Source organism: Otolemur garnettii, unplaced genomic scaffold (genome assembly GCF_000181295.1).
Source record: "Otolemur garnettii isolate 467f Iridium unplaced genomic scaffold, OtoGar3 scaffold00051, whole genome shotgun sequence".
Classification (NCBI taxonomy): Eukaryota; Metazoa; Chordata; class Mammalia; order Primates; family Galagidae; genus Otolemur; species Otolemur garnettii.
The window spans coordinates 6,816,679-6,828,769 of record NW_003852446.1 but is presented as its reverse complement, the minus strand read 5'-3'; the positions used below and the strand labels follow the sequence as shown (position 1 = coordinate 6,828,769).

Below are 12,091 nucleotides of genomic sequence, written 5' to 3'. Positions count from 1 at the left end.
TAAAATACCAACCAAATTTCACTCACTTCACATATATGTGTTGTTCTCTTCTAGAGAAAAAGGCACTTTTGTAATCACTTTTGTTTTCTGGAACAAATGTGTTCAAAGAATTGTAATCACATGAAAAAATTCTGCCTAACTTGACCCGCAGGTCTTATCATTTTTTAAAATTAAATCATAGCTGTGTACCTTAATGCAATCATGGGGTACAGTGTGCTGGTTTTATATACAATTTGAAATATTTTCATCAAACTGGTTAACATAGCCTTCATGTCATTTTCTTAGTTATTATGTTAAGACATTTATATTCTATATTTAGAAAGATTCACATGTACCCTTGTAAGATAGACCATAGGCGTGATCACAACAATCATCCTCCCTCCACCCATCCTCCCCCTCTCCTCCCCTCCCTCTGCCAGGTCCTATCAGTTTTAAATCTTTTGATGAAGCTTTTTAAAAGCTTTTTATTATTTACAACTCAAATTAAACATACAATTCATATATGTTCACATACTACCCAAATGCTTAATCCTACATAAACAAAGGGTTTTTTTTTTTTTTAGCCAGGACTGGGTTTGAACCCACCACCTATTCCTACTTAGGCTGGCACCCGACTCCTTTGAGCCACAGGTGCTGCCCATAAACAAAGGTTTTTAATGTGGGAAAAAAGGAAATACTCAGAATAAATTAGGTCAACCACATTCATCCTCAAAATGAGAAAATAGAAAAAGTGTCAAAGCTGTATCTATAAAAAGAATGACAACTGTAAACAGTTTTATGACTTGTAACTTCAAGTCAAACCAGAAAATGCAGATAATTTGTATAAGGCTATGGTTCAAAGGGGCTTTGATGCATAGATTGTTCTGACAGCTATATCAAAAGAATGTATGACTGGTTAACTCGTAACTTGATTCAAAATGTATTTAGAACATTCTGCTATATTCTGCTAAATTATACACTGACCACTTGAGCCCAAGAGTTTGAGGTTGTCATAAAAAAATAAATAAATTATACACTGACCAACTAAGAATGAACTATAGTGAGACAGTAAACACTAATTATGCATTTTACTGAAAATATTAAAGCTTTCAGGTAATACTGACAAAAAAGCATCACTATATTGACATTTCAACCTCTTATTCTCTAGTATTTTTAAATAGCATGTTCAAGCTTTTTACTACCTTGAATATACTGCCTTCATAATATCTTCCCCATACTCAGAGGACAGAACCTTTGTCCTACTTAAGTGTACTCTTTTGTCCTCTTAAATGTATTTTAAATACTTTTTGTCTAGGAGATACTTTATAACAAGTTCCTTCCTACTCAAAATAAAAGGGAAGAACATTAAAAACTACAGAGACTTGATATAAATAATCTTTTGATGTTTATCTCTATGCATAGCTCTCTGAGGGATAAAGCCCCTTAAAATAATCATTTGCACTGAAATTAAAATCTTTCCAATTAAAATGGAAACAAACCATAAAAGAGTTGCTTCCTATTTGGAACACACATGCTTTCACTGCTCCTCATGCCACAGTATTCAGAAAGTCTGACACTGTCTTAATAAAATTAAAATGCAACTTGCATTTTACTAGGATTTTGGATGGATTTGTATATCTAATTGTAACCTGAACATCAGACTGTAAATTATGTATTAGAAAGGACTTATGAAATTCTAGCTTAGTAAATCGAACCTTACAAACTATGTTCCCATAGCTACATTCAATTCTTAAAAATAAGAACTAAAATATATATAAAACTGACTATAGCTTTATTAGTAGATGACAGCATAGTATTTGCAGATAGGCCACACTGCCAAGTAGCATTTAGATTATATAATGTCAGTAACCATCGTATACATATAATAGGATATATACTTTTGAAACACTAGGTGTACTATATAATAATAATAAAAATTAATTTACACAAGGAATTCAATTCTTTTATATACTAAAGAAACTTAATTATGGCTTACAAATAAGAGATCTTAAATTGTTGTTTCTGAATGATTACAGAACTAATTTAAAAACTGAATCAAATTCTTTGTGATTGGTATTAATTATCCCCATTTAGTGCTAGCCCCTTCTCATAATTTTTGTATTACACAAGGCTGGATATCAGAATGCTTTCAGGATGAATGCATTATGACATAAAGCTATATATTCTTCATACCTGCCAGGAATTTCAAATAATCTGAAAATGAAATAGATAAAGCCTCAAGAAATCTAGAAAATAGACTTTAAAGGCAATTTATTCCCCTGTAAGTTCCCTTTACTTTCTAAAAGAAACATTAATGAACTAATGAAATAAAAATTCTAGATATAGAATTATTAGTGTGGAAAAAACCTCCTCTCCCCTCTTCCTCCTCATTATCATCTAAAAATATTTTCCTCATCACCCACATTTAAGAAAGCATAAAAGTTATCTATAATTTTCTCTCTTTTTTTTTTATTAAAAAAAGTATATTAAATGTTTCAAAATAACCTAAGATTTCCTGAGGATTCTTAACCAAAAAGCCTCACTTGTTCTTTACTTATTAAAATAATCCTAGTAGCTACTTAATATTACTTCCTATTCTTTTGGGTTCAATAGATCTAATGTACCGTAAATGTTTAATACATGTTAGTTATTAATATTATTATTAACCAAAGTGCATTATCCATAATGGGAATAATTTTCCAGATTGTGTTCAGAACTGAGAAAATATTCAAATATTCTTTAAGAACTGACTTTACAGTTTATATGCTGTTAGGTTAGTCTCTGGCTAGAAGCTGCCTGGAACAACATGATAGTTAGTTTTATACCTGGGAATATATGGTTCTGCAGGAGGAGGGGGAATGTAGAGATCTTGGAGGGCAGAACTGTCTCGCTTGGTGGGTGTACTGATGGTGCTAGAAGGCGTGGCAACGCTGCTTGTGGGACTTCTAGGTATAAGAGGCTGGTTAAAATGAAAAAGAAAATACATACGCACACAAACAACACAAACAACAACAACAACAACAACAACACATAGTTATCATTTTAAAGTTATCTATTTTTGCAAAGTTTTGAACTTGGCTGAAATCAAGAAGCATGTTATTTAGCACATGGATATTCCTTTGAGTCTCCAAAACCAAATAATATATTACATTAGAGGTTTCCACTTAGTTCCCAACTCACCTTATTATATGGTCTAACCACCTAAAAGCTATTTATAAGGCAAAATACCATGCAGTGTTTCATAATGAAAGATTTATCACACAGTGAGAAACTTATTTAAACTAAATTAACTTTGCCAGAATCCTACTTTTGAACGAAAGATAATGAAGAGTAACTCTCAAATGAATGAGCTCATTCACATCCTGACTGATAAGAGAAAGCTACTTCAGATATTCTCCCGAAAAAGACAAATCATTCTACTAGGTTAGTAAAATGTTACAGATTTTCAGAAAAGGATACAAAAAATAGGAGTGTCAAAGGCTAATATGAGAGAGTATTTCATTCAGAAAATGTACTTTTTTCCGGTCAATATAAACACAGCTGTCTTAAAGCCATATTATGGTACCACTTCAAAACTATGATGATTAAATGTGACATAACCATTTCATCTTTCACATGCATACACATTTATCTATAGTTTAAAATAATCTTTAATTGCATATTTATAGATCTCATTTTATGCCTGTATTTAAGTATTAAATAAGAAGATTTTTTAAAAAGTTACTGTATATACTGAATTAAGCAGTACATTAGGATGCATTAACTTAAGGGCACCCCCAATTCCAAGCTGCACAGCATTTGAAGATAATCTAGTAGTTTAATAAATTATCCTAAAATGAAACTAAAATTCACAAATTTTTATGTTGATCTTACAGATCTTATTAGCTATGTATACAATTAACGTTAAAAGTAAGAACTTTGGTGCAATTGCAAACACAAAAATAATGACCACAAAATTAACTATCTTCACATGACAAGATGTCATTTTAGCTAGTATAAAAACACTTTCAGAATTATTTATATAGACCCACAGTTCTATTACTTTAATACGCATTGTTGGACACTCAAAAATAGCATATTACAACTATTTTATATTGTGACAATATTTTGGTACAGATAAACAAAATTTGTTCAAGAAGTCAAGTACAATGGAAAGTACAACGGTGGTCACAGGGGTAGGCTACATAATTTAGGACTCAGTTCATGGTTTTGACTTCCTTGTTACACAGGTCACCTTAATAGCTTGAAATCACACATCCTGCCAAAATGATGGTTAAGTTTTAGTCTATGCGAAATAGAAATTAAAGAAGGGGGAGAGGGAATAAAATAAATGTATTTGGAGGTCTTTACAATATTCCATCTTATATGATTTTAAAAAAGGCCAGACGTTTTACATGCTGATTGAGGAATTTTAAGATATTATGAAAATATATAGTCAAGACTATGATATTAAATTATGCTAATTTGGGGATAGTGTCCCATTAAACTATGTCAGCCTTTTAGGAACAAAACTCTTAGCAATGGGAAAGCCTGAGATTATATAAGTAATCATTAGAGCCGCCTGTAGTGATGAATACCATGAAGCCTGAGGAAATAAAGAACTGTTTTCTTTCTAAGGATAAATTTCATGCCTCTAAAACAGATCCTTGAATGACAGATGCAATAATACATATATAAAGTCATCGTGATGTGGGTCTTTCTTTATAATGTTTACCTTTCTGACAGGACATCTTGGTTTTAAATATAAATAACACTAAATAATAAGTCTGACCAAAATTTCGTCATGACAGAAATGTAGTAAAGCATTCACTGCATAGCATATTATTTTCTAATTCTTTTAAACCGGTACATTGTGAGAAAACTAATATTCAGTATGTTTTAAAATGCTATAATTGCTTTCTTACTTTCAAATATCGTAACATTGCAAGTGAACTTAAAACCAAGTTTTAAAAACATAAGCTTTTAAAACATGATCTCATTTAAATTTTTATTTTCCTTCTCTTTTTGGGTCTGTATTTCTATTTTGAGGACTTCTTTACTTGTATCATCTATAGAAGTAAATATAATTTTTCCTGGTTAGTATCCACCCATTTCCTTCCCAAATAAAAAGGAAAAAAGGAAGGAGAAAGTAGTAGTAGTCAATGGTTACAAGAGTATTTTAAATATACCTGAAGTGTGAGGTGACGAGTAAGAAAATCTTTTATTCTGCCTGGACTATTACTGGGATTGTCTACCCAGGGTACTTTTATCCTTTCCCCTTCCAGGAAATTTAAATATTAGCCACATCAATTTCCTCCAAATTGCTATTTCTCTAAGTTTCTATTTTCAATGAGGAATTGCTATTAATGTCAACAGTCAATGTGATTAGGTAAATAAATGCATAGGTAGAGGAAAAACATGCTTACTAGATAACAGATAATAGATAATAGATAATTAATTGAACTGGTGGAAGAAAAACAATTTATTCTTTCAGAAAAAGAGTCAATCCTTTTGTTTAACTCAACTAGCTTATTATTTTATCGACCAGTAAATCATAATAGATATTTCAATTGGTTTATCATGCAGATATCATCTGGCTTATCAATATGCCTTATACCAAATAAAGTGCATTGCAAATATTCAGTGTATTTCTGTCTACTAATTGTGCAACTTTTGTCAATCTAATTCAAGCTAAAAAGTAAACCTTTTTTTGAGAATCACATTTAAAAAAACAACTAAGATATTAAGCAATGTAAAAACAAAATTTAGTAAAGCAGAAGCTTCATGGGAACATGAAAAGAGCCACTTAACCCAAAAGGAGGTCTTTGTGAAAATTTAAATTTATCACCTCTTAAAAATTTTTCTAACTTTAGACAAGAATTGAAAGGATGAAAAATTAGGTGATTAAAAGAATGAAAAAAGACATTAAGTAACATTAGAAAGACAAGTAAAATTTGACTAAATCAAGCACAGAATAAAGTTAGTTAAAATTGTCAGCAAGAAATTTCTGATTATAACAAATAACATTAAAAATACCACTATCAGCAATAGCCACTTAACTGTGTGAAAATATACAAAAAGTACAAATTTAGTTTCCCTAAACTCAAAAACAGAGTTCAATTCAAATTCCAAGTTTAATAGGCACATTCCTTCGATTGAAAAAAAAAATCTAATTATGAGAGTATACTAATGCAAAGATTGACTTTTCTATCCTGGAATCACTTACTTATAATCATTTGTTTGTAACATAGTAAAAGAAATGCTATTATCATTGTACTATCAAGAATTTCCGATTTAAGAAAAGAAGTAGAATTAAAAGGTAATATTTCCTTTTATCATTTTGATCTATTGGTAAAACTTGTATGGCACGAGAATTAGAAACTCTCAATACTTATGGATAAAATACAAGGGTTTTACTTTGGGATTATATTTTGTTATTTAAGCAAGCATGAAGCTTCAGCATAACTTGACCTACTGTGGTATACAATCAAGTATTACACAAATGCATTTTGAACCCCAACCCTTATTTTCTGGAAAGATCATGTCATATTTAGCTTTCATTTGAATGGCACTTGTGACATAGAACTATCCTTCCACATATTCAGTGAGGCTCCAAAAGAGAATACACATTTGCATATATGTTGCTATTTTTATAGAAATCTATGATAGATATCTGGGGGAAACAGAATGTACCTCTTAAAATATCCAAATCCTAAAATATATATATTTATATTTTCAAACATACATTTATAACCTTAGGTCAATTAATGATAACTTACTACTGTTAACAGGAATCAGAAATCTTCTAGGTTTAACTTACATATATTTCATAGTGTCGATCTGAACATACACACACTTTAAAATTGTGCTTGAAAATATGGTATAGCACAAATTTTTGTCTGAATCATGAGTGATGATTTTAGCACTGATTTTAAACAGCTTCATCTATTTTAAACGTCATTAGAAGATTGTAATTGTTGTAAAATAACTTTTTTAGCTTTTGTAGGGGTTCACTGAAGTCTCACTTTAAATCTTCTGATGGGCCGGATATGGTGGCTCATGTCTAATCCCAGCTACTCAGGAGACTGAGGCAGGAGGATCGCTTGAGCCCAGGAGTTTGAGGCTGCAGTGAACTATGACGATGCAACTGCACTCCAGCATGGGCAGCAGAGTTCGATACTATCTCTTAAAAGTAAAAATGCTCTGATTGCTCAGGTCTTTTCTTTGTGTCCCTCTCCCCAATTTTAACATCTCTAAGGTAACTGAGCACATCTTGGAAGGTACTGGTGTACCCCTAAAATCTCTATAGTCTTAAAGACTATGAGAAAAGAACTTCTGTACTTAAGAAACTACATTTAATGTTGAGGTTTTACTCAAAACACTTTACATTTTTAACATCTCTTGGCAAGTGTATCTTAATTTAGCTTTCCCTCTAACTATAAAAGTCTTGAATGAAGCTAATGACATAAAGATAGCCCCAAGGTTAAAGATTAAAACAGTGCTTCACCCATTATGTAGTTAGCTTTAAAATTCACTAAAGCCAAGATCACATAGAACTTGCTTTGCTTTCCTGCGGGAAAATACCCACCGAAATACAAATGATTACATCAAGTATAAATCCTGGCCATTTATTTTATTTGCTCTTGGGAATAAGCACAAACTCAAATTATCACAATACCCCCATTATTCAGAACATTCACAAAAGTCCTTACTCAGTTCAAACACATTCTTATTAGAATTCCCAACACTAGTACCAGAACATTATTTTTATATTAACAACTCTCTTCTTAATCATCTAAACAAATACACCAGAGAAAGTTTTTTCTGAATTAAGGGCGGCAAGAATTTACATACAATACTGCAGGTTTCTTGACTATATTAAGAAAGCTAGATCTTATTTGGAAAATTATTTGGTATACTTTTTCCTGGCCAAACTTAAGTAGTAGATCATTTATAAAGAAGTTAAGCAAGTGATATGCATGTGTTCAAAATTCTCCCACTCTCAGTTGTTTCACAGCTTTTTCTAGAATCCAAATTTATAAATACAAAAGGCTTGAGACTTCTTTTATAAACATATAAATTTTCCTTTCTTATCAGACTAGCAAGAAAATAGACAATTTTTTCCAACCCATGGATTTGATTGGGAAACCAGAATGGCCCAGGTTAAAAAGTACAGATGTATGTGAGTAAAAATATGTACATAGTTACACAATACATAACTAGTAAAGACTTTGGAGTCACACTACAAAATGGCTTTTTTTCACAGAATCATGAAACTTTGCACATTGTATTGAGGCTAACACTCATGTATTTAATCCTGTGTTGTCCAGTCTTATGGGCATATTAAACTGCAACATCAAAATTGGACTTCCACTTTTTCAAACTACAGTAAACATTATTTTGGGGATATTAACCAAGGAAAGAATGGGTAATTGTTACATTATAGGTGATTATTTGTAGTCAGTGTTAACATTTGAAGGCATTTGGCTCAAAACCACAAATGTGACTTCGATCCTTTAACAGATTTGCTTTAACCTTGGTGACCCAAAATTGGATGTGGCAATTGCTTATACCTATTTACTAATTTGAGCATGTAAAACATGTAATTGTTCCTGCCTCCCAGTCAGCACAATCACATTTTTATAGTTAGAAATTTATTTTCTTGTCTAGTGTCATACATATAATTTTAGTTGTTATTTGAAATATAATGTAATCAGCATTCTCTAGTTGTTATACCAGTTGATAGATAAAATCAACTGCTATGACTATTTTCTATTTACTTTTTTGCTCAATATTTAAATATCCTGTAAAAGTGGCATCAAAATAAGGCTAAACAGTGAAATTTAAATGGAAAAGAACAAAATCACACAAGTAACTATGGCATTGATATAAGAGATTTATGGATTAGAATACAGTTTAGGAACATAATTTTAAAGATACAGCTTGGTGTTATTTTATGCAAAAATGTCTTAGATGATATCTAAATCATTATGGTGAATTCCAGTACTAATTTTAGCGATTATTTCTGAGATGTGTTCTCACCGAAAATCTGGGTTCTTAAATTTTTTTTAAAAACCATTGATTTTCAGTGATGATTTCAAGCAATATTCTTGGCAATCTCCAGCTAATTCTCCCATACATCTCTTATAAGGAAAAAAAAGACACCAACCATGCATGCTTGTGGCCGAAGAATATTAATTTAAAACTACAAACATCTAACAATATACCTTTTAGTTTATTCATAGTTTCCTGAGGTTTCTTCATTTAATTGGAAGAACTTTGACCATAAGAAATCACCACGCTTACCAAAATCCAGGAAATTAGTACCAGGTGACACTAAGGAGATGTGAAAAACAGCTCTCATAAAGCAAGCAATCCCTGATTTGCTTTCTTAGAATAATAGATTCTTTCTCAGATAAGACATTTCTACTTTTTATAAATGGATACAGATGATAATAGAATTCAATCTTCCAGATATTAAATCTGCTTCTAGCATTTGACTAAGGGATCTTTAAGTCCCTCAGTTCTATCACAAAAGAACTGAGAAATAAAGAAGTTATCAAACAAGCCGCCAATTTCACGAAATGTACTAATGAAATTGCTCTGTGAACATGAAGTTGAATTGTATGCTTTTGTTTTTTGATTATAATTTCACGAATGAGTTTTAAAGAGAAAAATCAAAATCAAAATTTGTCATTATAGTTATGTAATATTGGAAGTCACTATCCTTTTAAATATTTTTAGAAATAAAACTTGAACTTTAATTAAAAAATGTGGTATTGTTGAACAATCTTCTTCTACCTTAGGGTAGATAAAGTTGTTTTATTTGTGTTGATAATAACTATTTTCTTGTTAGTTTAAAAAAATCATTATTCCTTGTATTAGGATAAAGTTGTTTATTCAAAAGATGCACGTATTAGTGTCTATCTCTATGCTACCCAAACTTGGTTATATTTAACCTGAAAATGCTAGGTATAGTATGAGAAAAAGATGAAATGAACATGTTGAGTTAAATAAATGTCATGGATTCTTTCCTTTTGTATCCTCTATTTTAAATAATTGGTAATAGATTACTGATTCGTCCTATGAAAAAAGAAAAACCTAATGTCCACTTCTTCAAATATGAATGCTAAAGATTTATATATATGAAAAAAGAATATATTAAGAATGGTGCTTTTGTCTACATAGAGGATTGTTGTTACATTTAGCACTTATGTTTCATATCTGAGGTCATTTTTTAGGTGCTAGAAAGAAAATGGGACCTCAGATAAAGGTATGAAAGAATCCAAAACCTCCATTAAGATCTTATCCTACCATCTGACTTTCCTCCTCTGGAGCCAGTCTACCTTCACCCTCTAGATCTCAATACTCTGAAGTATTGTCCATTTTTGTGTCAAAATCTATAATGCATAAAAATTCTGAACAGTTTTCATTATGCTTATTGGTGTCTTTGCATTTTAGCACAGGCCAAAGCCTTAAGATCAAGAAAGAATCCTATAATGGTACCATTTAGGTCTTCAAAATAGTTTTGGGCAGATTTGGTGTTGGCAGTGATGTGGTATGTTAAAGAACTTATACATGGTCCTTATGTGTTTAAGCACCACTAGAAGTATTTGATTAACACCAATATTCATGCTTCTAGTCTGTAAAAATTCAACCACTAAAGCAATTTTCAAAAATATTAGAAGCATTTTTAGATAAAACTGAATTCAGTTGAAATAATAACTTTACAAAAATGTCCATATAGTATATAAGCACTTAAGTAATGCTGATTTCCTTTTCTTCTAGATTTCAGCATTCTGAAAAAGTTGATTTATAAATAAATGCAACGTAGTTGAATAAGGAATGAGGAGCAAATATAATCAGTGATCTGATGAGGCACAGATCTTGGCATTTAGGAGCAGACCTAGAAACAAACAGTGTCTTGGAAGTCCACTGTAAATATAGGGCGGGGAATAATGTGAAGTAATTTTTAAAATTAAAGTCTGTGTTCTCTAGCTTTGGATAATACACCAAATGTATGTGCAACAAAAAAATGTCGCTCTTTCAATTATTTCAGCATTTTATATAAAAATGATTTTTACAGATACTGCCATTACCACTTAATTCTCCACTTCACTTTGTGCTTGTGGAAAAAAACATAACAGAAGAACAAATTATCAATTTATTTGCTAAAAATATTGCCTCAAACAGAGTGCAAGGATCAGCAAGAAACTAGGGTCTTTTGGTGTTCAATGTGAAATATGAGGGACTGGAAATGAGTTATTACATTTCACTACACATATACAGAGAAGAAAACTTAATGGCTGAAAGTATGGGTCTCTTCTTCAGACTTTGAAGAAGGATCTTTGAGGAAGACATGTCAATAGGAAACTCCAGAGTGGAATAACAGAGCAATTTATAATGCAGTGAGAAAAAAAATGATGTGATGGGAGAGTCTGATCTGCTCATCTATGTCTTGGATAATGAGGCAAACAGTGACCTCTGAACCATAATCAACATCAAATATCTTTGATAAGGAACATATACTGCAAGTCAAATGCATTTGGACATATTAATAGGATGTTAAATGTTCATTTGAAAAATAGATTCACATTAAAAATTTAAAGACTTTAATGTTGGAAGATGCTATATGTTTTTATTAGATTAATTCATAATATGAACTCTGAATCCAATAAGTAATAAAGTTTTAAATGATGAGAAATCATCATAATCTATCAGGCCATTAAAATCAAATGGTAAATTTACTTACTGGGAAAAAAAATCTGTGAATACTAAAAGGTGATACTACATGTCTTAATAACATAGCAATGGCAGCAATGCATTCCATATATTGCTTTTCTTTTTAATCAGAACAATGGGCAACGTTCTAGTGAAATAGGTGATCAAAATTAAAAAAAATTAGATGTATAAGAAAGGGTAATAGTGTCCTATTATAAAACATGCTAAATTTTGCAAAAGGCAAAAATTTTTGCCATATGTTTAAAGATTACATCCTAACTGAAATGGAAGAAAATATATGACTTCCTTGCCTTTAATTAATCAGAATCACATTTATATAATATTCTAGATAACTCTTAATAAATGTAAGTTGTCAACACCCACAGTAATATTTTAGAGTGACGCTTTAAGC

General features: G+C 31.0%; 1 protein-coding gene across 5 annotated transcripts in view; it reads right to left on the bottom strand.

Moving 5' to 3' along the window:
* The window catches only part of CNKSR2 (connector enhancer of kinase suppressor of Ras 2), a 296,118-nt gene that overhangs the window by 121,180 nt on the left and 162,847 nt on the right, over positions 1-12,091 (bottom strand). For all 5 annotated transcript variants that reach the window (XM_003791903.3, XM_012806405.1, XM_003791904.3 and 2 more), the window contains one exon: positions 2,805-2,938. In XM_003791903.3, coding sequence (XP_003791951.1) covers positions 2,805-2,938 — 134 coding nt within the window. The remainder of the gene's footprint in view (positions 1-2,804; positions 2,939-12,091) is intronic.